At 41.4% G+C, this 25683-nt stretch overlaps 1 protein-coding gene across 1 annotated transcript in view; it reads left to right on the forward strand.

The window, feature by feature from the left end:
* LAPTM4B (lysosomal protein transmembrane 4 beta) overlaps positions 1–25683 on the forward strand; it is a 53396-nt gene that overhangs the window by 16810 nt on the left and 10903 nt on the right. The window contains exons 2-6 of the mRNA XM_031691188.2: positions 4512–4623; positions 11178–11251; positions 11608–11730; positions 12228–12326; positions 17554–17649. Coding sequence (XP_031547048.1) covers positions 4512–4623; positions 11178–11251; positions 11608–11730; positions 12228–12326; positions 17554–17649 — 504 coding nt within the window. The remainder of the gene's footprint in view (positions 1–4511; positions 4624–11177; positions 11252–11607; positions 11731–12227; positions 12327–17553; positions 17650–25683) is intronic.

Genomic DNA, 25683 nt, shown 5'->3' on the forward strand with positions numbered 1-25683 from the left:
TCTTATTGAGGCTTTTAAAAAGTGATCTGATAATTACATTTTACATTTTCATTTGTTTAGCTTCAAGCTGCAGATCTCACTGTTCATTTAGGGTCTGATACATGATTTAAGGGTGAAGAGCACTTTGGATCCCTGGAGAAGATGCAAGGGCCTGACACCACTCAAGTCATTGGACAGGCGTTGAATGTATTTACATGTGGAAATAACCGTTGTCAAGAACAAGGGAAAAATACGTGACAGCACAGGAACACTATGTAAATAAGAATGGGAACAGTTTGTACGTGACCTCCCAGAACACACAGGCAAGCCCACATGGAAGGGAGCGTTGCGCCTCTTTCTTTTACATTTAGATTAGCTGTGCTCATTGCACAATCTGCCCCTGGCAAGCCTTGCCATCTTCTTGGTTCCCATTTGTGGTGACGTTCATTCCTGGTCAGACTCGATGATTGGGTGATTGCCATTTTCTCTCTTTCGGGAAGTACTTCTCACCCACAGTTCTTGGAGGCTTTGGCTTGTGTTTGACCTCTTCCATCCGACCCTGTTTACCATGGCTAGTCCTGCCCCCGACCCCTTGCACAGACCTGGGCCCTCATGGGTGCTCCTGTCATCCTGCTGTATTCACATCCTCCGTGGTGTGCCACATTCCCATCCAGCAGTTGAGAGGTTTCATAGAATAACACAGGAACTATGTGCCAACACACAGACCTTCTATCATGAGAATTTCACCCTGTGATTAAAAGAGCACAGTGGTGAGTCATTTGTGATGTGTAATGACCCTCCCATCACATCTTTGTATTATCTATGCCTCCTTTCTCTGGACTGTCTCTTGAAGAGGAAGGGCAGCTGGAAGGGACCTTGGCCCCCGGACTGTGGTCTGTGGCTTGTGAGCACCGAGGGAAGGGCTGCAGGGCCAGAGCTACAGGGAAGAGGGTGATGGTTACTGGAGCAGCTGGAGCGCAGCCAAGTGTGGCAACCAGGACCCACTCTGGAGCAAGAAGAACACACCGAATCTGGAGCCAGCACTCTGACCCAGGAATGATGTGCTGTGTTCAGAGGCTGAGCAGGAGGAAGCACTGATGCACACGAGACTGCACCAGGCCGGTGGAAGTGGAGTTGGGAAACAAGACATGGAGGGAGGGCCTAAGGTTGCATGAAAAGGGGAGGCTCAGAGGCCGGATGGACAAGCTGAAAGCCTGATTATTCGGACATCCTGCAAGTACTTTTCCTATCTAAAATCAACCTTCTCATAGTCCTTCGAATGATCTTCCTTATTTCCGATTTTTTTGCACAGGCGACTTGGAATTTCAAAGTCTCGTTTGTTTTTTTTATCTTTGCATCTACTCACTTACTATGTCTCTAACAATTCTCCCTCCACGTGGAAGAGCCCTGAGAGTCAAACCTTGGCTCTGCCACGCGTAGATCTGAGACAGAGTCACTTAACGTCTCAGAGTAACACCTCAGACGACAGTCTATCAGGTTTGTCCCAAGAACTGGAGATGAGTGGACCCTCACTGCCTCTCAGCCAGACCCTTGGGACACCTTCCAGGTCAGTTTCCTGCCTCCATTCCAGCCTCCAGCTTGGCCCTCCTAATGATGGCTGATCACGTCATATCCCGCCTCAGAAACCTTTAAGGTTTCTTCATTAACTACTGAGATACAGCCCCCAGTTCCTATCCTGGCTTCGAGGACTCGCCACCACCTGACCCCAGCCTGCATTTCTGGTCTCATCCCCGAGCACTTCCCTTGGTCTGCTGTGTTCTAACCAAATTGAACTGCTTGCTATTTTTAGCACAGGCCCCTGTCCCAGTGGCCTTTCACAGACGTGAAATTATTCTTTTCCATGCCTCTCAGTTTCCAAAATTTTCTCACGTCTCCAGTCCCTGTCCAAATGCTCCTGTGTCTGCTGCACGCCCCTGTGACTCCAGGCTCAGCCTCAGGCTTCAGTGACATCTTTCTCTGAATTTCCATTATTCTTTCTCTGAACTCTTATCCTGCTTAACTGCTTTGTGCTTTCTGTTGTTTGGGTTCATGATTTATTTATCCTCTTGTTCTAAATCCGGGAGAGTTCTTCCTGAGCACTTAGCAAAGTACCTACTCCGTTTTAGGCAATGAATAAATGTATAATAAGTAAACCAGGTGAGGGGGACACTGACAAGCTGATCAGGAGCTGACGGGCCTGTTGGCACTGGGAGGACAGGACCACAGCTGCACAGCGCTGTCTCGGAAGACCTGCAGCCAGGTAGATGTCCAACACCAGCACGAGCTTATGTAAGGGAACTAACTTGAGTCGCTGTTATATGCCTGTCACCCATCTGGGCATTTTACATAATTTAGTCATTTGAACCCCAATCAGATCACGTACTTCTCTTCCTTGATATTCTCCACTGACTTCTTGTTACACTTAGAATAAAATCCAGCTCTGAAGTGGCCCTACAGGATCCCCACATCCGGCGCTCATGCGCTAACCAGGCTCACTGCACGGCTTCCTCCCACTTCCATCTTTTCCTCTTTCCCTCCCTGCTCCACCCCTTGCTTCATTAAAGCTCCGTCCATGAATCCCAAATTTATGTGGGTTTTTTCTTTTTTTCTCCAAACCTTGATCACGGTGACAGCAGTGAGTGCCTTGCCTTTGTGTGGTGCTTTGCTTTTCAAGACACATTCTTAGCTTATTTCATCTGATCTTCTTTCAGTGCCTAATCTTTGGGCTGCCTTTTCCAGAGACGAGAATATAGAGGGAATAAAATGCCAAGAAAACTTGGTGATTTATCCGAGAGCATCTTTGCCAAGTCATCTGCCCGTTGTAGGGCCAACTCATGCTTTCCCATGGGCTGTAGATACTTTCTGAAGGGTTTTCTTCCACTGGAGGCTTGCTAATCACACTCTTTAAACCGTGCTATGAAGTTTCTTGGGTCTTTGGAGAGAAGTAAGAAAGTGGCTGTTCCAGTAGTCACGGTAGGAGGTCGTGACAGATAGGACAGGAAGAAGACTTGATCTTCGCTATGTACTTTTCTGTATATAGGAAAAAAGTTACCCACACATTTGTGATGTCCATTTAAATTAGTAATACACATGTGTGCTCTGGGAAATTGCCGTTCTCATTACTGTAACTTTTTTTCGAAAAGCAGTAAGGCCATAGTAGACACTTTGGAAAACAGAGGAAGGGACAAAAAGGTTATTCTGAATTCTGCAGCAATCCTTAAACAACCACTTGGGATTGCCACTTCAGAATGGGTTCTGGAGTGAGCGCTGTAAAACGAATCACCTGACTCTCCATTTGAACCTCTCCTGTAAGCAGGTATTTCGAAATACGATTTTTGTAGTAGGAAGTACCTTTAGTTACTGTGGTTAGTAAGGACTTTTCTCTATGTGTGAAGTTTATGCATCTTCCCATTTTGGTAAGAGTGAAACATAGAGCTCTGTCAGAGCTTTCTCAACTTAGGAAAAAGGAGAAATAATAACTGAGTCTCCAGTGGAGCCTCACCTAAACTCTGGAAAAGCTGCCCCCAACCTCAGCCCCATCAAGGCTGGTACATGTGCATAATATGCAGCCTGGGCAGGTAGGAGGGGGAAGGGACACAGAAGCGCACAGAGGAATGGCCAGAAGCCCGCAGCTGGTTGGACGTAAGGGATAAGGGAGATGGTAAGCCCAAAGATAACCAGGTTATCAGTATGAACAGGAGATTTCAAGAAATTAGGTTTTAGAATTGAAATTCCTGAATCCCAATCCTGTTTCTACAGTCTATTTGCCTGATCTTGGGCAGTGTTCTTAACCCCCGAGCCATCAGTTTTCTCGTTTATAAAACAGATAAAATTTAGCACCTACTTCATTAGGTTACTGGAGGGCTTAAGAGAGAGTCCACATAAAGCACTCAGCATAGTGCCTGAGTCTTTTCCACTGTTAATTATTAATGGTGATGCTTTTTTTTAAGATAGGGAACAAAAAAGGAGGAACAGAGGTGGGAGGTGTTGGGGAAGATGATTTCCGCTCACATGGGCTGAGTTTGAAGCACCTGATGGAAATGTATTCGGCAGTTTCTAGAAGATAGAAATGGGGTCCTGGGTAGAAAGGGGCTCCGCTGTGCTCCTGCAGGAGGGAGGATCCTGGCTCTGCCACTAAGTAGCTTTGCTCTCGTTCTCTGACGCTGTTTCCTAGATGGTCTCAAGGCTTTTATTGTCTGAACCTGCGACAAATGTACGATCACCGAACAGACTGGAGGTTGCTAGTTCACATGTGTGTGGCTATCTGGAGAGAGTTTTTCCAGCCACTGGCGTCCGGACTGCTGCATGCATGTTCCTTGCTCTAGGGTACCGAGCCCAGGGGGAGGGGAGGTGAAAAGCCAGCTGTCCCCTGCCCACCAAGCCATGTGCCCTTGGCTGCATGAATGGGTGGGCGGGGCTTAGTGTTGAAAGTGCATCAGCCCTTGGAGTTAAACTTCACGTGGTCAGTATAATTTTCTATTACAAGGAACATATACTGGGGTTATGGACTTTTTTCCCCTTTCTTTTTGCAGATCATCAATGCCGTGTTCCTGTTGATTCTGTTGAGTGCCCTGGCTGATCCAGATCAGTATCACTTTTCAAGTTCTGAACTAGGAGGTGACTTTGAGTTCATGGACGATGCCAGTAAGTACATCAGATAGCAACGGTAGATATTTTGGTATTTTCAAGGGCAGGGAATCCGGCTGCCAGTTCTTCCTCTTAAATGACAAATATTGATTCATGGGCCCATCTGAGCTGATACTTAACTCTCTCTCCATCATCACAAATCAGAACAGCAGATATTTATGTGTACTTGTATTCTGTCTCTATTCTAAGTGCAAGAGTTTCAATAAAATCTCCTTTATCTTTTTCTCATCTTGTGTTAACTTACCCGCTGTTTAAATTGCTGCCTTATGGTAATCTTCTAGGCTTTTTTGGCCTTTTTGGGAGGAGAGGGAGTCAGTGGCCGAGAGGAAGGTTCAAATGATAATGCATATTTTACTGGGTCTTCTGCTATGTTTCAGTATTTCCTTTTCCTCCAGGAGGTGATCGTCCTCCATTCTAGAAACTCTGCTGCTGGTTGTTTTGTTGCTTTTTCCAGATAAACAGAAACGTACACAGGGACGCAGGTGTGAGATGTGCAGGAAGAAAGCTATTAGGACCCAGCTCTAAGATCTTGGAAACCTGAACATTTTATAACTACAGTCAGGCTGTGTCCATGTGCACTGAAAGAGGCAGTGCTGTGCACACTGCCAGACAGGAGATCATGCAAATTCATTTTTCATTGGCTTGGCAGAACTTAAAGTGCATTTTAAAAAATGTGTCTGGAGCAAAGTGAGTAAGGGGGAGAGTGGCTGAAGATGCTGTTTTAGAGATAGACCAGGAGCATTCAGAAGACATGGTGAGTTGAGCTGTGTGGATTTTATTTTCAGGGTAAGAAAAAGCCACTCAGTGGTTTTTAATAATTCTGTGATTATGAACTGGTGCATTGTTTTCAGAAGATCCCTTTTGTTGCTGAATAAAGGTTGCATTTAGGGGACTGAATGTGTGAGTACGGAGGCCTGGAGACTGATTTGGAGCATGTTTTTCCGCCATCCCGGCTGCACTGGGGATGGGGAAGAAGGTGATGGGTTTGGAGGTGGGATTGACGGAACTTGCTGGTATAGGCAGTGAGGGAAAGGGAGGAATCAAGGATGGCCCGTACTTCCCAGCTTGTGTATATGACCTGCACCTTTACTGGAGTGAGAAAGTCTGGGGCCAGGAGAGGGAACACACCTTGGGAAGAAAACTCGACTGATTTAAGTGACTTAGCATAGTTGTTAGGAGCGTGGACTCTGAAGCCAGAGACCTGAATCCTGACCCTGTCGTGTATTAAATGTGTTAACATTGGGCTAATTACTTATCTTCATGTGGCTTAGGTTCCCCCTCTGAATAGAGGAATGATTATAGTATCTACCTTATGGGATTGTTGTGGTGGTTAAATCAGTTAGTATATGAAAAATGCTTGGAATGGGGTCTGGCCCGTAGTAAGTGCTCAGTATATTTCACCGTTTCACTAGCTGTTATTGGATAGGCATGTTTTAGTTGAAGTGGGTGAGCTATCTTAAAGTGGAGAGATAAAAATGTAGTTGGACGTGTGCGTCTGTAACCCAGACATCTGGGCTGAAGTAGATTTGAGGACATCAACTTAAAAATGGTATTTATGTTCGGGAGATAGTGAAGAGAAAAGGGAAGGATGGGGCTCTGAAGGAGCCCCAGTGTTAGAGGTCAGGAGGAGCCTGCGAACAGCTGGAAGTGAAGTAGATGGAAAACCAAGAGATGCTTTATGTCCTCTGGCTTCCACCACACTGCTTCACAATAGGTCCTGAGAAGTCAGGGGCATTATGTTATCCTGGGGTCCTTGTCACTGAGCCGTGACTTCTGCTGTAACATTGCTCATTCTCTCTACTCTGAATAACCCCATTCCTCTGATGAATTCCTCCAGAAAGGATAATGAGATCCATTAATATTAAATTAATACCTCTCTGCCTTCCTTCCCCTGAGTTAAAAGACTATATAAGCTATAAATATCATGTTTGATTGACATTTAGAAATAAATGCTCTTTCACTGCTTCCAGTAGCAGGATTCCTTTTCTAAGTAATAGAGGTTAGAAGAGAAGTTTTAAATGATACAGCTGCAGTTGTGTCTGCATCGGATAGTAACTCTGCCTGGCTTGTTCTGATTGCCAGAGATTAAGCTGGGTGGTGACTGCCTGACAGCACAGGCTTAATTTAGCTCACTTCAAAGGCTTGCTGGTACTTAAGACTCTAAAATAGTTATTGTTTTGTGGTGTCCTGGATATTAATTCCAGTGCATTTGTGGTTTCTCAGGTATTTCATATATTTGAAAGAAATGAATGAATAGTTTAAATCACGTGATTAAAAAGGTACAGAAGAATGAATATTCATTCACTTGAGTGAATTTTTTTTAACTTTTCCTCTTACATTTCCTTTTCGTATATTTTGATCTCTTTTTAGAAAAAAGTTTAGAAGCCAGGGGTCATCATGCCTGACAAATCTTTCTATATTTAATACACATGAGGGTTGAATTAAATAGTCCTTGAAATGAGTACAATCAGTTGCTTTAAATTGTGCTCGAAAAGTATGGTATATAGCAATTTTGACTTGTCTTTTTGGAATGGTGGTAGCCATCTTAAGATTTTATCCAGAAGGACAAAGCAGGGATGCATCTCGCTTTTCCATATGATCTTTTCCTAAAATGATCTGGTAGAAGAAAGCCAGGTTACTATTATTTATATCTAAATGGGACATACAGGAGACTCCACTGGGATAAAGAAAAAAATATAAAGATTTCTGTTTTCAAAAACACCTAACTCTTGCACATTTGTATTTTTACACATTTTTATATACAAATTAGTAATGATATGTATGTATAATTTATAAATAAACATCTGATCAAAAAATGGACTACACTAGGAAAGATGGGGAAACTGTTAGAGATTGGAGGAAACAAAGGATTCAAAACTACAGGTAGTATGAGACACTGGATAGGATTCTGGAACAGAAAAAGGATGTTAGGAGGCAAACACAAACAGGTGAAGTTCAGGTAAGTAGACTTCATGAAATTTTGTTTGTGAAGTTTTGATGCACTGGCAAAGAACCAACAGGAAGTGTCAGAGCAAAGCATAATGCCAAACAGTGGATCATCCAAATTAATTTCTGATTAATTTTGCAGCAGAATTGTCTTTCAAGCCAAACTTATTTTATTCACTGGGTGGATACACCTGGCCCCAGGAAGGGAATGGTCCAAAGAAAAACAATCATGAATTTATGTTTGTTACATGTAGGCACCTGACTTAGGATACAGACATTTATTGGAGAAAGGATGATCCTTACAGTAGATGGTTCTGGGTGAAATCAAGAAGAGAAAAAGAGATACTTTGAAAAAGAAGATATCCATATGATCAATAAGCATATGAAAATATTCTCCACATTATTAGTTGTAAAGGAAATGCAGATTACAAGCACAGTACTGAATCCCTACACCGCCCCAAATGGCACCATGAACAGAACGGACAGTGCCGCCTGTTGATGGCAGTGAAACCACCGGAATTCTCCAGCTGCAACCGGGAGTGTAAATCCCACAACCACTTTGGGAAAACTAAAGCTGAATATACATCCACCATATGACTCAGCAGTGTCTCTCCTAGTTATGCACCCTACCGAAGTGAATGCGTGTTGTCTATCATAAGCCATGCATAAAAATGGGCACAGTCTCTTTATCCATAATAGCCAAAGCCTGGAACAATCCACATTCCCACCAGTGGTAGCATGGACACAAATGGAGTGATCAGAGAAAGGGTACAAGCAGAGTGGGTGCTGGGACTCATTATAGTTCTCTGGGTATACTTACATATGTCTGTGTGTTTGAAAGTTTTGATAATAAAAGCTAAGAAATAGAAGGGGTAGAAATGATCAGCTGGTGCTTTCCATATGGCTCTTGACACCACATTGGAAAAGGCCCAGGCTGCCTACTGCTCTCTCTTCACAAATCCCCAACCCAGCTAGGTAGTCAGGCTGCAGAGCTCGCCTACTTGTGCATAACCATCCCAGCATCTTAAGGAAATAGACACACACACACAACTGCAGGGGAAGCGGAGCCATAGGGACCATCCTGGCCCTTTATTTTCATCCATCTACCCTCCCATCCTTCCATCTCTTTATCTTTTAAATCACATGGCTCAAGGTGGGAGGGTATAGCTCAGTGGTAGAGTGCATACTTAGCATGCACAAGGTGCTGGGTTCAATCCCCAGTACCTCCATTAAACCTAATTACCTTACCCCCACCCCCCAAAATTTTTTTTAATTAAAAAATTTCAAATAAAAAATAAATAAATCACATGGGTTAAGAAGGTTGCGTATTCTCTACCTTGAGTGTATCTTTTTTTTTTTAAAGGATAATGCAATGAATATTTTTAAGATCTTTTTACAAAGATGTAGGTATAAGAAGACCCCTAGGCTTTGTATTTTGCTCTCAGTAGCTCATACTGTTGCTGTGAATTCATCTGAAAATAGTTCTCCTCTAGACTTAATGGTGAGAATATACCCCAAATACTGTTGTCATGAATGGCAGTGCCAAAAATGTGACCAAAAATGAGAGAAGATTGAGCTATCAGCATGGCTTATGACTAGGCAAGTAAGATGTGGGAAGATAAGTCAAGTAGTTAGCTAGCTGGCTACTGCCACTTTCATGGGAAGGAAACAAATCCAAGAAATGTAAAGGGGCCATGGAATTAGAAGTAGATGATTTAAAACAAAGGCATTTCAGGGAACTCCTTTATATGCTTATTCTATGTCAATGATTAACTAAGTATCAGGAAAAGATTTCTAATTATGCCTTTTGTGGCCTGTGGAATAACTTTTATTAAGGTCCTTTTCAAATTACAACTGCGTTGGTAAGTCAGGAAGTTAATTTAGGGACGAGCATGACGTCAGTGTGCTCTGCCTGTGGGTTGGCAGGGCTGCTATGGGAAGGGTGTTCCTGTCACCGACCAGTACTTTCCTAATTGTGAAAATCCCTATGTTGTTATAGAACCAGTTCCTTGTTTGCGTGTGACATAATTAAAAGGAATGGATTTTAATTCCTCAGAGTAACTCTCGTGTTTACCGTGGTATGCTACACATTGTTTCAGAGGAGTTGGACTCTAGATTGCTAGGAGGTACAAGGTTTACTAGCCTGTTTTATCTGCTCTCTGTTTTTATTGGATTTACACTTTGGTTCTACCTAAGATATTTCACATGCTTGTGATATATTCCTCATCTCAAACCAACATTTCTCTATGGTATCTCATGGTGAATGGTGATAGGTTAGTTTATGACTTACATTTCATTTGTGCCTTTTAAAGTTCTCCTTTTTCTTTGAAAAAGATGGAAATTAAATCTTACATAATCATCACAGAATTTTTAGTTCTGGAGTGGCTTTCTTTTTTCCGCACTAGGACATATAATATTCAGTAAGATTTTGTGGTTTTTTTCTTCTATCTTAATATTTTATGTTAATAAAAGTTCTAATTATATATAACAGTCATTAATGAGATATTATACGTCTTTAAAAAAATACTAAGCCCTAGAAATCTGGAGTACATTTCAGTCTTAGGGCGCATCTCAATTCAGACTGACCACATTTCAAGTGCCCTGGACCCACATGTGGCATCTGTCACCTTCTCGGTGTTGGGGTTGCAGTAGTGAACGAGACATAGAAACTCCCTGTCCTCAGGGGCGTTTCTCTAGGAGAGGGAGACAGACAGGACACAAGTAACAAATGTAAGTAAGGTAACAGTGATCCGTGCTGTAAAGAAAATACAGCAGCCACATGGGCACGGCAGGAGGGGAGGCCCACGTTAGCTACAAGAGTCAGGGGAGATCTCTGGGAGGTGCTGACATTTGAGCTGAGACCTGAAAGGTGGAGCTAGTCATGTGGGAAAATGAGTGACGCTACGCCTGTTCAGTGGGACGTGCAAACACAAGGCCCTGAGATGGGGTGATGATACTTCTGTGTTTAGTGATCTAAACAGCATGGCTGGATTCCAGTGAGCAAGGAAGCATGGGATGAGGTGCAGTGAGATTGGTGGGGGATCTGTGTGTGCTCTAGAGTAAGCAGAGACATAAAGGCCCTGATGAGAAATTGAGATTTGATTTTAAACAAGATGGGAACCTTATGGAGAGTTTTAGTAGGGGCATGAGACACACATGAGTTTATAAAATACATGTTAGATACCTGTATGTTAAAAGAATACCTCATTTGTTATATATATAAAATTCAGTGGACCAGAAGACCAAACTTTTAAATATATAAACAGAGAGAGAGAGATAGAGATCGACCCGTCTATCGGTATATATTTATGGATGTATTTAATATCTATAACCAGTATCCCACTCCCTTTTTGAAATAAACTTGTGTGTAAATCAATCTCTTCTCTATAGACATATGTATGATTTAGGGAGATCATCTTTTGGGCACTTTGCTTCCATTAGCAACTGACTTCATAAATTCGAAAAGAACTCTGGTGGTTTACTTAGTATCAAGTTCTTGCTTATAATTGGTTTATTAAAAAAAAAAAAGCCTTTGAGGAGAGACCAAAAAAGTGTTGCAACAGAGGAGCTGCTCCTGATGGTCCGTCTGTCTTTCTCTTTGACAGACATGTTCATCGCCATCGCGATTTCTCTCCTCATGATCCTGATATGTGCCATGGCCACTTACGGAGCCTACAAGGTGAGCAGCTTTGAAATGAGGTCTGGGCCTTTCCCTCGGTCCCTCACATGTGCATTCTGTGCAGCTGTCTGTGAGCAGTAAGGAGTGATCACCCTCGGTTTCCTGTGAGAATCTTTGGAAGTTCAAGTCTCTTGTTAACGTTACGTGGGAAACCCCTGTTCTAGTCTCAGGAATGTTCGCTGGGGCTTCGCTGGTTGCCTGTTTCTGCTGGGCTTACCAGGTTGCCATCGTGACGTGCTTTAATGAATTTCTACTCCTCTGTTTCCCTTCAGATTAAGAAAACATTGCTCCAAATTCAAGAAAAGTAATGTTTTGCAACACCAAATGTTTAACGTCCTGTTCTCTCTTACGTGTAGCAACACGCTGCCTGGATCATCCCGTTCTTCTGTTACCAGATCTTCGATTTTGCCCTGAACACCTTGGTTGCAGTCACTGTGCTTGTTTATCCAAACTCCATCCAGGAGTACATACGACAGCTGGTATGAGACCTTCCCAGTTACCGTCTCTCTGGGGGGGAGCCTGGTTATGTCGGGAATATAAAGATGCAGAATTAGACATACACATACACATGTTAATTTGGATTTTGAACTTGCATCTGAGTTACTTTTTAGAGATTTTTGAATAAAGATAAGAATTTGCAGAAAATCTAAATATCAAGATGCTATATATAGACCATTGACTTCTAACTTTTTGTGTGGTAGGAGGGCAAAGATACGTGTTCACGTCTCACTCATGAATCTTCCTCTTATTTTTCTTCTTGAGAGTTATTGCTTAAAATATGAACAGACTGGCCTCTCCACCAACACACGTTCGTAGCTTTTTCATGAGTGGAAGCAGACTAGAAATGTTGTTGCGTCCTGAGATAGTAACTGTCTGCTTTAACCGACTGCTTCCTGATAAGCACAACTGTCCGATGCCCAAGGAGTAGCGTCCTGGTGATGAAAGAGATTTGCTAATGGAGCTCTTCTCTTTGCAGCCTCCCAACTTTCCTTATAAGGATGATATCATGTCAGTGAATCCTACCTGCTTGGTCCTTATTATTCTTCTGTTTATCAGCATTATGCTGACTTTTAAGGTAAGCGGGAAGATTTTACATATGGTGTAAATGTACTGAATGTTTTGATGAATGCCGAAGAAGTAAGCCAGCTTGTGCCAGTTCATTATCTTGCTTTAGATTTCTGAACTGCTTTTTGATTTCTTCACAATTCTTTTCTTCTCTTATCTGTATGAGAGAGAGAAACACTAACCAAACTTCCACAGGCCAACTGAGGGTTAATCCAAAATTTGGATGGGAGTAAATTAATACAGTGTTGTATGTTATGTAGCATGTATTCTGCACCATAGCAGCCATTACAGTGCCTCTGTACACATTCTTTGGTAATTTGTTTTTAAAATGTAATAGATTTTGAACATTATTCTGTAACCATCTATTATATGAATTTATCATGTTTGTAAATTACTTATGGGACATTGAGACAGTTTCTACTTTTTCACTTACAAGTAGTGCTGCGACGAATATATTTAAGTTAAAAACATCTTTTATATGCATATACATTTATTTCCTCCAGATATATTTCTTAAAATTAGAGAGTATGCATAATTTGAAGGTTTCTGGTAGGCTGCCAAACTGATCTCCCCAGAAGTTGAACGACTTAACATTTCTGTCAGCAGCGTTCCCTTCACCCTCATCAACTGAGTGCTGTCTATTCTTTTTTGTCTTTGTAAACCTGATAATAAAAACATCATTATTTTTTGTAAGATCTGTGCTTGTGTGCTACTAATAAGTAGAAGATTTTCAAATCATTATTAGACTTTGAACTTTAATTCTTTTTTTTTTCTCTCTGCCCCAAACCCTAACTTCTGAACTTTAATTCTTAATAAATCTTTTATTATCTTTATTTTGGCATCAGTGTACCCAGTTCTTTAAACATCAAGCCTCAGTAAGCTTGAGGAAGCTGCATTTAGGGAGCAAAGTCATTTTAAATAGTAATTTGATGAAAAGGAGTAGAAAGAAAATGACTCATTGCAAGTCGTTTGGGTTTGCATTTTCCCCCACAAAGCACACTTGGCGTGTTTTGATATTGCATGTATGGTTTAGTGGTCGAGGATTTGGGCAAATTGCGAATGTTGTACACAGATGTTGAGGCTTACCGCCCCTGCAGCTCGCACACCCCGTCCCTACTTCCTGGCCCCTCAGCCAGCCCCAGCCCACCCAGGCCGAGCGCAGTGCCCCTGGCAGAAGGCTGCAAGCTCTCAAATCCCACTCATCGCCGTCTGCCATTCAAGGGTAGATTTGCCTTTAGCTTCAGCCTGTTTTTGGTCCTTTGGCCATGCCTTCAGATAGACTATGTCTGTGTATGTTTAGTCCAGACTTTATCATTTTGACCTGCAAGAAGTTTAGTCTGACCAAGCTGCCTTGTGCCATTACCCAGAAGCTCAGAAGCTGGACCCTTTCACTGCCCTTAAAAAAGACATTTTATTTATAGACATTTACATTTTTATTGGAAATGCTTACTTGAGATTTTGAGTCAGAGCACCTAGATGTAGCTTCTGTCCCTGCTGTATCCAGCTGTGTGACCTTGTTAGAGCAGGCAGATAGCTAGATATGAGCAGTGAAAGGGGGACACAGACCAAATGGCAGGAATTGGGCAGAAAGGAGGGGCACAGGCCAAATGCAGGAAACCACACATCATGGAAGCACCAGGGGTCCCTGGGCAGAGAAAGAAAAGCAGGAACCTTTGGGCTGATAAGGGATCACACCTTTTGGGGTGATGAGTGGCCTGAAGATGAACAAAGAAAGTGAGAAAAGGCAGGAATCTCCAGTGTCCGAATGTAACCTTTTGCTCATTATGTCCTCATTTCAATAAAATTAGCCTTGCAGATCAGAAGTGCCCATCATGCATCGACGCCATGACACTTCCGATCCAGACTAAATAAGGACAGAAATCCCTCCTCCCTTTGGGAAGGTGGAATTGGGATGATAATCAGGGAATACGACCCCAAACCCTGCCCTCCCCAATGAATATTCCGCCCATTCATTTTTACACCCTATGTAGCTAACTTGCCAAAGAAGCTCAGGGCAGCCCCTCACCTGAGCTTGCCCTCTCTCCCCCTGAGAGTGTACCATCCATCCTGTAGTAAATCCTCACTTTACTTTTTTAACCACTACATCTTGTCTTTGAACTCTTTCTGGATGGGACAAGAACCTGGAAGACCGGTTTCATCTACTGGCAACAACCTGAGCCTCGGTTTCCTCATTTACTAGGTAGTAATAGCTGAGAAAACGTTCTGCAGGGTGACTGGAGATCAGTGAGGGAACAGGTGGAAAGATGCATCATTCATTTATTTCTTCAGTAGATATTTACGGAGGGTCTCCTGTGAACCAGGCCGTGTTCTCAGTGCTGGGGTTTGGTAGTGAATAAGAAAAATCCCTGCCCTGTGTGCTTTTATAGACTGCAACACACTGCTGTTTATTATAATGATCTACTCAAAGGCATCATACAAATTGTTCACAGCACTCTCTCTTGTGAATAACTTGTTAATGTTTAATTATTTGCACATCTGTCTCCTCTACTAACCAGATTGCATTTCCTTGAGAACACATACTGGACCTTCGTTTTTCTTTTTTTTTTTTTGGTAATTTTTTTTTTTTTAATTGAGTTATAGTCAGTGTAGTGTTGTGTTGGGCCTTCATTTTTCTGTCCCTCAAAGAGACTCAGTAATTATTAGCTGAAATAAATATGAATACACATATATGTTGTGGTTTCACATATCAGTTTACCTGGTTAATAGTTTTTACAACCTAAATTCTCTGTAATAAGGTTTCTCACTTATAGGTTCCCTGGGAGCCCAAATTGGGGTGTGTCAGTTTCACTCTGTCCTTAGTAAAGGGAATAACGCTTACCACCAACTCTGCAAATAGGCATAATTTGTCAGTGCAAGTTTATTTGAGAAACAGGACAAATATTTAATTCTTTATTCAAGATTACAGACATGGCAAATAAGAAATGAGGTCATTGAAATAAGTTATTGGGTTTTTAGAGACAGGCCAGAGGTTTTTCTCCTGTTGGGGTGTTTAGTGAGTGAATGTATTGGGTGTTACAAGAGGCCCTTGAGAACTCTGGGCATGTGAGGCTCCAGACACTGGCTACTTCCTCACACTGTTCACCCTTCAGTTACAGATTTGTCATTTTACAGGCCTCACATCAGAAAGAGTTCTTGCTTAAAGAACTTCCTGTTCACTGCTGAAATAATGGATGACTAGTTAGTCTTCATACGTAGTACATAACAGAGTATGTCCAAACATTCCTTTTTTATTTGTGTTAAAATTCTCAATGAGTCTAGGGCCTTTCTTGTTTGTTTGTTTGTTTGTTTGTTTAACTAAAGAAGTAGTAGCATTATTGAGTTAACTGAAGATTGAGTAAATTGAACATACTGTGTAACATTGTTCAAGAAAAATGCCCTCTCCAGCTCTCCCTGTCTCACTGTGGATCTCTGGATTCAGATTATAGCCATTCAGAAAACATTTTACAAAATAACATTGTACATTTCCATCTTGATGTCATCACAGAAAATTTAAATATCAGAAATAATCATCACCAAGGATGAATGCAGCTGAAGACAGCATTCTGAGTACACAGTGGAACATTTACCTCACTCTCCTGAAAACTGTTGACAGGCACCCCCTTTTGTTGCTAAATGTCTTTTTTGTAAAATAACTTTCTTGAGATATAATTCACATATCATAAAATTCCCCCATTTAAATAAGTGAACGATTCAGCGGCGTTTAGTACATTGGTACTAATTGTGTGCATTACTTGATGTACTAATTCAGCACGTTGGTGGTTGGTGGACTTCTAGAACGTGTTTACCACTCGATGCTAGTCCTTACCCCCACCTCCTGCCCCCGGCAACCACTAATCTGCTCTTGGTCTCTATGGATTTGCCTGTTCTGGACATTTCAGATAAATGGAATCACACAGTATGTGGTGCCTGGCTTCTTTGACTTTGCATAATGTTCTCAAGGTTCATCCATGCTGTAGCACTTAACAGAACTTCTTTTACTGTTGTTGAATAATATTCCATTGAATGAATACCCCACTCCTAAGCTGACCGACATTTGGATTGTTTCTACTCTTTCACTATTATGAATAATATTGATGTGACTATTTGTGCACAGGTTTTTGTGTGGTCGTATGTTTTCATTTCTCCTGGTCGTATACTTTGGAGTGGAGTTGCCAGGTCATTTGGTAACGGTTTAACTTTTTGAGGAACTCCTAAACTGTTTTCCAGATTGACACCATCTTACATCCCCACCAGCAGTGTAGGAGGGTTCCACTTTCTCCACATCTTTAAACTTCTTTTAATTAAAGAATTTTTAAGCTAGAAAGGAGTTTGAAATCATTTAGTTCTAATCTAATTACACATGATTGGAAGGAAAGTGCAAAGAGTTCATAGTTTAAACATCTCCCATGAGCTCATGCTTTATTTCCAATGTGTCCTTATTCTGGACATTAATTTTAATTGTCTTCTTGGATATTTCATTATGAAAATAGAAATGTTTTAGTGAATTTTATTGACCATGAAGTGAATTTATGTGCTATGAACCTTTTCTTAAAAAGTTGACTTGTATAATGAAATCATATGGTGGGGGAGGATATAGCTCAGTGGTAGAGTGTATGCTTAACATGCACAAGGTCCTGGGTTCAATCCCCAGTACTGCCATCAAAACAAATAAATAAACCTAAATATCTCTCCCCCCCCCCAAAAAAAAACAAGGTAAGAATGCTCACTCTTATCACTTTGGTTCAGCAGTGCGGGAATTACTAGCAAGAACAATCAGGTAATGAAAATAAGTAAAAGGCATCTAAATCAGGAAGAAATAAAATTATTTTTTTAAAAAATCATATAATGATGTAGAATAAAAATCCCAAAGATCCAGAGTTAAAATGTCATGAGAACGGGGTTAATAAGTTGATTGTTCTGTGACTTTGGGGGCAATAGATGCTTGTGGTGATTGCTCCTTTCACCTGCCTCTTCTTGGAAATTGTTCTGTTTTCAGCCCCACCCTTCCCCGCCACCTACTGCATGGTGTGATAGAATGAGGCTGTAGTATCACCCTGTGCCAGAAAGTTGCCATACCCAACATTAGTGATTTTAAAGGCTTTTGGTTTAGTAGAGTTAATGTGTGCATTTATAATTGATGTAAATAAACGTTTTGTAATATGGCTTTATCCATGGTGATATTTGAAACTGTCTAAAGTTTGAAAATTAAAGATCTAATCATCACTACTTACTTACAGGGTTACTTGATTAGCTGTGTTTGGAACTGCTACCGATACATCAATGGCAGGAACTCCTCCGATGTCCTGGTTTATGTTACCAGCAATGACACTACGGTAGGTGTGAAGTCACTTAACCAGGAGATCTCCAGGCATCCACTCTGTGATGACTTCTAGATGTTTGCTACTTTTTTACTGTTGTTGAAACATTTATGAACTCCTGAGTAATCAGAAGGATTCATAGTTGAATGAAGTGTGTTTTGTTTTCCTTACAGGATATTGAAATTTAGATGGTTCAACTTCTGGTTCATTTTTTAAAATATTAGGGATAGATAACATATGTACCTCTCCACATTTATGTATATTATTATTAAACCATAGTAGATAATTCTAGGCAGCAGTTCTACGTAGTATGACTATACTCTCTCACTAGACTTGTGAAATTAAGCTTAAAAATGTAATTTTATAGGTAGAAAGATAAGAATGGAGTAGATTATTGTGTCTTTAAAACGCCCTGCATTTGAAAAGCTTGGTAAAAGAATTTAGATGACCTCTGCTCTGCTACTAAATTATTCATACTTATATTTTCAAAACCCATCAAATATGATTTTGGGAAACATACCTTCACCGGAAGAGTCCTCAAAATCATTTGTGCTTTATGTAAATTATTGTGCCTGACTCATGGTAAAAGTCTACATCCACTAGGCACTAACTTCCTGTGTCTCCATCACGGTGCCCGACGTGGTACTCGGTACAAGTAAGTGCTCAAGAGGTGGTTGATGGAAGGGATGGTAATGGGTGACGTGAACATGTGGGAGGATCCAGGTGGACAGGATTGGCAGGGAAAGGATGGACCGGACAGGGGAAAAGATAGATATAAGTGGTGTGTCAGTTCTAAACTGGAACGGAGTTTTTATTTGGTTTCCTTTTTAAGTTGTGGTGACTTGCTCACTCTCTGGGCTTACAGACGTAATTTAACCTGTCTCTGACTTGACATCCCTGTGTATAAAATGGGAATAAAACAACTTCGTACTTACATTAAATGCACAGGTGCAAGCTGGTGTCACTGAGAACCAGGTGGGATACCTGAGAGGAAAGCATTTTATACGTGAATAGTTTTCCTAAGGCCTCAGCAAACAGATGCACGTGAGCAGATCGGATGCACACAGCCCAGCACACCTAGGTGCCAAGGGGGCCTCTGTGAGGGCTTCGCAGCATCCTGCGTGCCGGACACAGAAAACATGTGTCCTGCCTGACCCTTTAAAGAATCCCTCCTGGGTCAGTAAGACTCTCTGAAGAAATAGCTGTTCATAATTATTGTAATTTTGATAAAATTACTGGCTTAAATTTTTTTTTCCTTCTCTGAGTTTCTGGGTATTTAGTTATCTATAAGTATTTTTCTGCCTTTTCTTTAAAAAGATATCTCAGAGTACATTTATTGTCCTGCTAAACTAACAAAAAATTGAAAAAGTTTGAGATTTTTGAGCTTAAGGAACAAGTAAAGTTGCTAAATAAGCGAAACACATCAGCATCTTGTCCTAAATATTATAATGCGTAGGACTGAATAAAACGTCCATCTTTGGAAAGTGTCTCAGAGAAGAGAATGCCCTTACAGCACACGTTTGTTTTGGTGTGCTTCTGGTGGTGGTTTTTTCAGTGCTTTCCAACGGATCGTGTGTGTCTTTGATAGTAACAAGACAGAAAGGTAAAAAGGTACATGTTGTATAGATGTGCCTCAAGTCAAAGGATGTTCCGAAATTTGTAGAAATTGGGGTGGTTAGAGAATTTAAGAACCAGAATGTGAGTCCCTAAAATGCATCCAGCTAGCTTTTTAGAGGAAGCTTTTATTTCCCCCTCTTTGAGAGATTCAAAATTAGGTGTGGAATAACAGGTAAGATTTATTTAGGCTAATGTGCACTCAAAGATAGTCGTGCTTATCAACTGGACATCCCAGCTCTTTTTTTTTTCTTTTTTGAGGAGGGAGATAATTAGCTTTATTTATTTGATGGAGGCACTGGGGATTGAACCCAGGACCTTGTGCATGCTAAGCATGCGCCCTACCACTGAGCTGTACTCTCCCCTCCACCCAGCTCTTCTAATAATAGTCCTCTTTTCTTCAGAAAGGCTTCCAGCTTGGCAGTAGTTTTACTACAACTGGGATCTGGGAGCATGGACTAGTGCCCGCTGTGATCGTCTCCCGGTGTGTTGACAGGAGGTCCTGGGGAATTGCTTGGTGATGGTTGTTGGTCATTAACTTCTCAGTCATCTTGACCAACTTGCCGTTTTTAAGCCAAGCAAGCTGAGTTACTAATAATGTTTCTGCTTTCTCAAAGTCCCTGGTGAACTTTGTTTTCTTTTCCCCCTTTAAAAAAAAAGAATGGTATTCCTGGGGAAGGGAGATTTATCATTTCTCATAACTGGCTCGCACTGATGGTCCACTTCAAATACAGGAGTAGATCACCGCCTGAAGTCTCGGCTTTCTGATGGGATTTTTAAAAAATGGTATTGCGGGTATTTTTCTAGAGTCCTATTTCTCTCTCTCTCTCTCTGTCTCTTTTTTTTTTTAACATTTTTTTATTGAGTAATAGTCATTTTACAATGTTGTGTCAAATTCCAGTGTAGAGCACAATTTTTCACTTATGCATGAACATACATATATTCATTGTTACGGTTTTTTTTGCTGTGAGCTACCGTAAGATCTTGTATACATTTCCCTGTGCTGTACAGTGTAATCTTGCTCATCTGTTCTACGTTTTGAGATCCCAGTCTGTCCCTTCCCACCCCCTGCTCCCTTGGCAACCACAAGTTTGTATTCTATGTCTATGAATCTGTTTCTGTTTCGTATTTGTTTTTTTTTAGATTCCACATATGAGCGATCTCATATGGTTTTTTTCTTTCTCTTTCTGGCTTACTTCACTTAGAATGACATTCTCCAGGAACATCTAGAGTCCTTATTATATCTAAAATAGTTCCTTAATATCATAAATATCCAGTAAGTGTTCAGATTTCAGTCAGCTATTGTTACTCTTCCTAGCAGTATATTTGAAACAGGATTTGTGGGTCAATATGTATTTTCAGACTTTAAAGAAGAAACTACTTTGGCCCACATCCTGGACTTTACTGATCGCACACCTGTAATGTAGTTCTCCGTATTCCCAGTAAATTAATAGTTGGAGCCAGAGGCTTCCTGTGTTCATATTCTCATATTCTCTTTTTTCCCCACTTTTTTATTTTTGCAACATTACAGTTGATGATTTGTTCTTCCATCAGAAGGTAGATAATGTCTGGTTGATTCTGTCTTTTGGGATTTCAGCAACCATTGCTATCATTGCTTCACTAGGAATGGCAATATGATGACATTCTGTCATTTCTTTTTCACTTATTAGCCGGAATATTTCTAAAAAGAGAAACTTTCCCTTGTGTACTGTTTGGTTGCCCAGCAGTACTTGGAAATGGATAAATACTTGGTTTTGTTCTCCTTATTTATCAATTTCAGAATGCCAAGTTGGTCCATCTTCTCTGGTGATGACCCGTGAGGTTTTTTTTTTTAAAGTAATAAATGAACTAATGAAAAGAGGACTATTATTAGAATTGGGATGTTTGCTACAGCTGTTTTGTTAAAGTGCAGCTGTTTTGATGAATTTTGTTAGTAAGCCTAAATAAAACACCTGTTATTCCATATCCACTTTAAGACTTTCTAACGGTCAAAACAAAATCTTCCTCTGCAAAGCTAAGACATTGTAGTTAATATCCTTATTAATGCTCAAAACATGCCCCCTCTGGCCCGTTGGAGCCTCTTCGGGTTGGCGTCCGAGTCTTCCTGCCCCACCCGGGAGTCTGCTGGTCTCCTTGCTGTCTGCGACATTGTTCTGGGCTCACCGTGTCCGTGCCCCGTCCCAGACCTGGAATCAGCCGTTTCTTCACAGAGCCCTGCTTCCTTTCAGTGGAGACCATAATCTGTATTTCTAGGGTTGAAAAATAGATTTTTTTAAAAGCAGGGTTCTGTATATTTAAAGATTGTTTTGACTAGTACTAAAGGAGTTCATGGTAGCTTTCTAACTTAAAAAAACAAAACCACAAATATACTGGAGCCTCAGTCTGAGACCCTGAATGGGGTTGGAAGGGTGTAGTCCTGCCACTTTCCCAGGTCTCAGGATCTTCCTGGTGTGTGATAATGTGTGTTTCTCTCTTGTCCACATCTTTATTGGGAATCCACATGGACATAATAACAAGTTGTCTTTCGCTTCCTGTCAAGTATGAGGCCAGATGGCTTTTCTCCCAGGCCGAAGAGTCTCAGGGTGACCTCTTTGGAAGGATACTGGAGCTCTTATTGGTAGAAAATAAATGTGCTGCTTTTTTCTTTTCTAAAACAGTACGCATTATTAGCCAGATACCTACTTTTCCAAGTACTACTCAGGGAGAACAGATAAGAGTTATTACGTATTGGAGATCATTCTGTGGGTTAATCTCTCCAGTTTCCTAACTAAACCAAAGCAAAAACCTTTGAAAGAAATGCCTTAAGACAGTTAGGTCCCATAACCTATGATGAAAAAGAATATGAAAATGAATGTATGTATGTATATGTATGACGGAACTATTACGCTGTACACCAGAAACTGACACAACATTGTAAAGTGACTGTACTTCAATTAAAAAGAAAAGAAAAACACAGCTAGGTCCCACAAGCTCTGAGTTCATAATGCCTTAAGGTCTTGCGTTTTTCATGATGCCCTTTCTTAGGCCAAAAGAAATACCTAGCTCTTCATTTCATTCAGTCAACTCCGGACAACTTCAGAGTAGGAGTTAGTGTAGTATCTAACAGACATTTTGTGCTTTTTTCCCCTTGAAAATTTAAAATATCCCACAGTGTCCTGTTAGGTCACTGCCGCACAGGTTAGGGACCTTAGGGAGATGCAACCTTCCCTTTGGAACATTGTTACAGAGATTACATTCTGGATATATACTCCATAGTACCACATCCTCTCCCCTACCTTCATCAAAATCTGGCCTTAAGAGAAAAGAACATTAAAATACTAAACTTGTGGAATACAGACACAGATTTCTTTCACATTCAAATTTATGCAAATTGAGATTTTAAAAACTCTTACTCTTCTAATACCAGTGAAGACTCTGAGTCTTACCCAGTGTTTTGTTAAGTCTGTGAGGAGGGAACCTGGTACGTTTGGAATTGGGGCACTTTAAAAGCAGTGAGATTAATATTTATCCAAAACAGTGTCTGAAATTCTAATTCCAGATAAAAGAATCATAGTCTTGGGCAAATGTAGGAAAATTCCGAACTATTAGGAAAATTCTAAACTTCACGGAGTCTGTGATGCCATCTCCCGCTGCGGGTACTAATCTTGGCTAACAATGTATACAGGCTTCTTGTTTTGACTTCAAGAAGTGTTTTGCCGTGTGGGGCTGCCTTTGGAGCCTGACTGCTTGAAAACACAGTTAAGACAAAAGTCAGGGACCCGGTGAAGGCCATGTTCTCTGCCCAGCAGTCATTCCCCAGTAGATTGTCACTGAGGGACTGAGATTAATTAAGGCTGACCGAGGGCTGTTAAAAAGCCACAGAACAAATTATCAGTTGACGGAGAAGAGGGGATGGATTTAGTAGAGTGTCTCAACAACTCAAAAATTGTGCGTAAAAAATCCATTTTCCCCCTTCCCGTTGCTTTTAAAAATGAGGTGGATGCTTCCTCGGTATAGGTTGAACGTGGTTAGAAACAAGTTCTTGACTAGTTCATAGGAGCTGTGTTTATTCACACCCTGAACGAAAGGGGAGGGAATGAACTAAACTGACAGCAGGAGAGATTTGGAGTTAGACTTCAGAAGTTCCTTCATCCCTGAGAAACTAGATTGTCACCAATCAGGCATCATCTTGCGGACTTTTCAGAAAAGTCATAACTGGCTTTCTGAAAGGACTTCACTTAAAGGCTGGTTACCAGGCTGGCTCTTAAGATCCCCTTCAGTCCTGGGCATTTCAGATTCATGTACATTAAACATACCCCACAGACAAAACAAACCTCTCACCACTGTCATCTGCTGGTGTGAGCCAGGGGTCCAGGAGGCAGTAAGGAGGTGGGTGGGGGGAGGAAGGTTCCCCAATACCAGGACTTCAAGAGGGTTTGAGACTCCATCCGGCAATGTATTGGCTTCCGAAGCTTCTGAACTACTAACACTAGAATACAAAAGGGAGATATTATTTGTAATATCTCAATTTTGGGATCTGTTTTCCCCAAAATTTGTTATTTGTATGATTTCTCTAAGCTTTTATTTTCCTTTTGAATTTTAAAAATGTGAGAGGTTGATATAGACTTGGTAAAATCCCAAATAAACAGAGAGAGAGCAGCCTGGAGACCATTCCCATGGCCAAGAGCACTTTGCCGATGGAGATGCAGTTCGGATGCAGGGCAGTGGCAGAGGGAGTGAGGCTGGGAGGAGGGGCAGAGAGAGCCGTAGCAGTGATGTCACGTAGCAGTGATAGTGAGAGGGGTGTGACGTGAGCATGATTCTCCAGGATGTCTCTTGTCTGTGACTGTAACTTAAAACGTCAGATCACTTACCTGAAGGGTGGGGCCAGACCTTGAGAGGTAGCTGGTCCAGCCCTCCTCTCAGCAGTGTTCCCACAAGTGTCATCCGGCTGAGAATTCCAGAGACACTCTGCTCTTCTCTGCTGCTCTCTCTCCTGCTTTGTAGCGTCTTTGTTGTGGGTTTCCCCCCAGACTCTAGGTGGTGGTTGCCATCTGCCAGGCTCTGTGCCAAGTGTTTTGCGAATATGAAGTCAGTCTCACGAGAGTGCTTGAAGTAGATTCCTTCAATAAAGAAGAGGCGATGGAGGCACCAAGTGGGTAACCTCCCAAGATCCCACAGCTGGTGGGTGGCAGGAGGGGGATCACGACCTCTGCCGCCTGGCTCCGGGCTGCTCTTTCCCTGCCACCTTCCTCCCAGGCGGTCCTCTGTGTGGACGGCAGCCAGGACCGTGTGTTCTCCCGCTGGTGCTGGTGGGGGTCTGACCGGGAGGAGGGGTGAAGCAGGAAAACTTTTCATTTAGGTGATTCTTCTCAAGTAAAGTCACAAACTTTCAAAACAGTGGGATTTTTTTTTTATTTGTTTGCTCATTTTTGCTTTTTAGCGGAGTGAAGGGAATGGGAGAATGGCTTAAAGAAAGAGGTGGGAGTAGGTAAAAGTAATCTTGGTGACACCAAGGCAGCTGCCTTACTTGAAAGTTGTACTAAACAGCCCTGCTTCCTATAACTCAGCCCCATGCATTTTCCTACTATCTTTATATGCCCACACCGCTTCAGACAGATTGCCTGTTGGTTTTAATAAAAAAGCATCGTGGTTAGGATTGGATTGGATGCCTGCTGGGGTTTCCTCTGGAAAGCTTTTCTCCTGCTTTAATGTGGGTTCCATGGTTCGAGCTGACAGTGCATGACATTAACTCAGCTCCTATTTCTTTCCTTCCTTCAACAAAATAATAGCATTTGAAAAAATACCCTAATCTGGAAATGATCTCTGACCCATATAACTTTCCAGTTATTTCACCCAGAGAACATCTGGAACAGTCAAATCAACACACAGATATTTGAGACCTTCAAGTTATGGAGGAACAGCTCAAATAAACCCAGTTTTCATTGTGAACCTGGCAGAAAGGATATTAATCAGTTGCTAAATTGTAATCCTCCTATAGTAGCAAGTGAGAAGAATTTACACAGCTTTGCAGTGAACCAAGGATCAAGTCGCCCTCTGTTTTCAGTGCGTTGTACTTTAAAACACGCTCAGAGCTTATTTCTTAGTTTATGACGCTTGTCCAAGATAGAATCATGTTGATTTACTCTAGGGACAAAGGAGATGTTAAATTTTATATTTTTAACAGTCTAAGAAAGGTTTCTGCGAATGTATCTTAAGGAAGTAGTTTTTTAAAAAATGTGTAAGATACTCATGCAGCCTTGTTTTTAATAGCAAAGTATCCAATCTTATTGTCTAATAATTGGGGACCAGTTTGATTAAATAAGGGTATATCTACTTGATAAAATGTCCTTATTGCCACAAAAATTAATAGAAGCAGTGTAACAGCAGAAGAAAGCCTTACAATGTTTTAAAAAGCAGAATAGAAAAGTTTGTAATACAGTTAACGGCTCTGAA

This window comes from Vicugna pacos, chromosome 25, assembly GCF_048564905.1.
Source record: "Vicugna pacos chromosome 25, VicPac4, whole genome shotgun sequence".
NCBI classification, from domain to species: Eukaryota; Metazoa; Chordata; class Mammalia; order Artiodactyla; family Camelidae; genus Vicugna; species Vicugna pacos.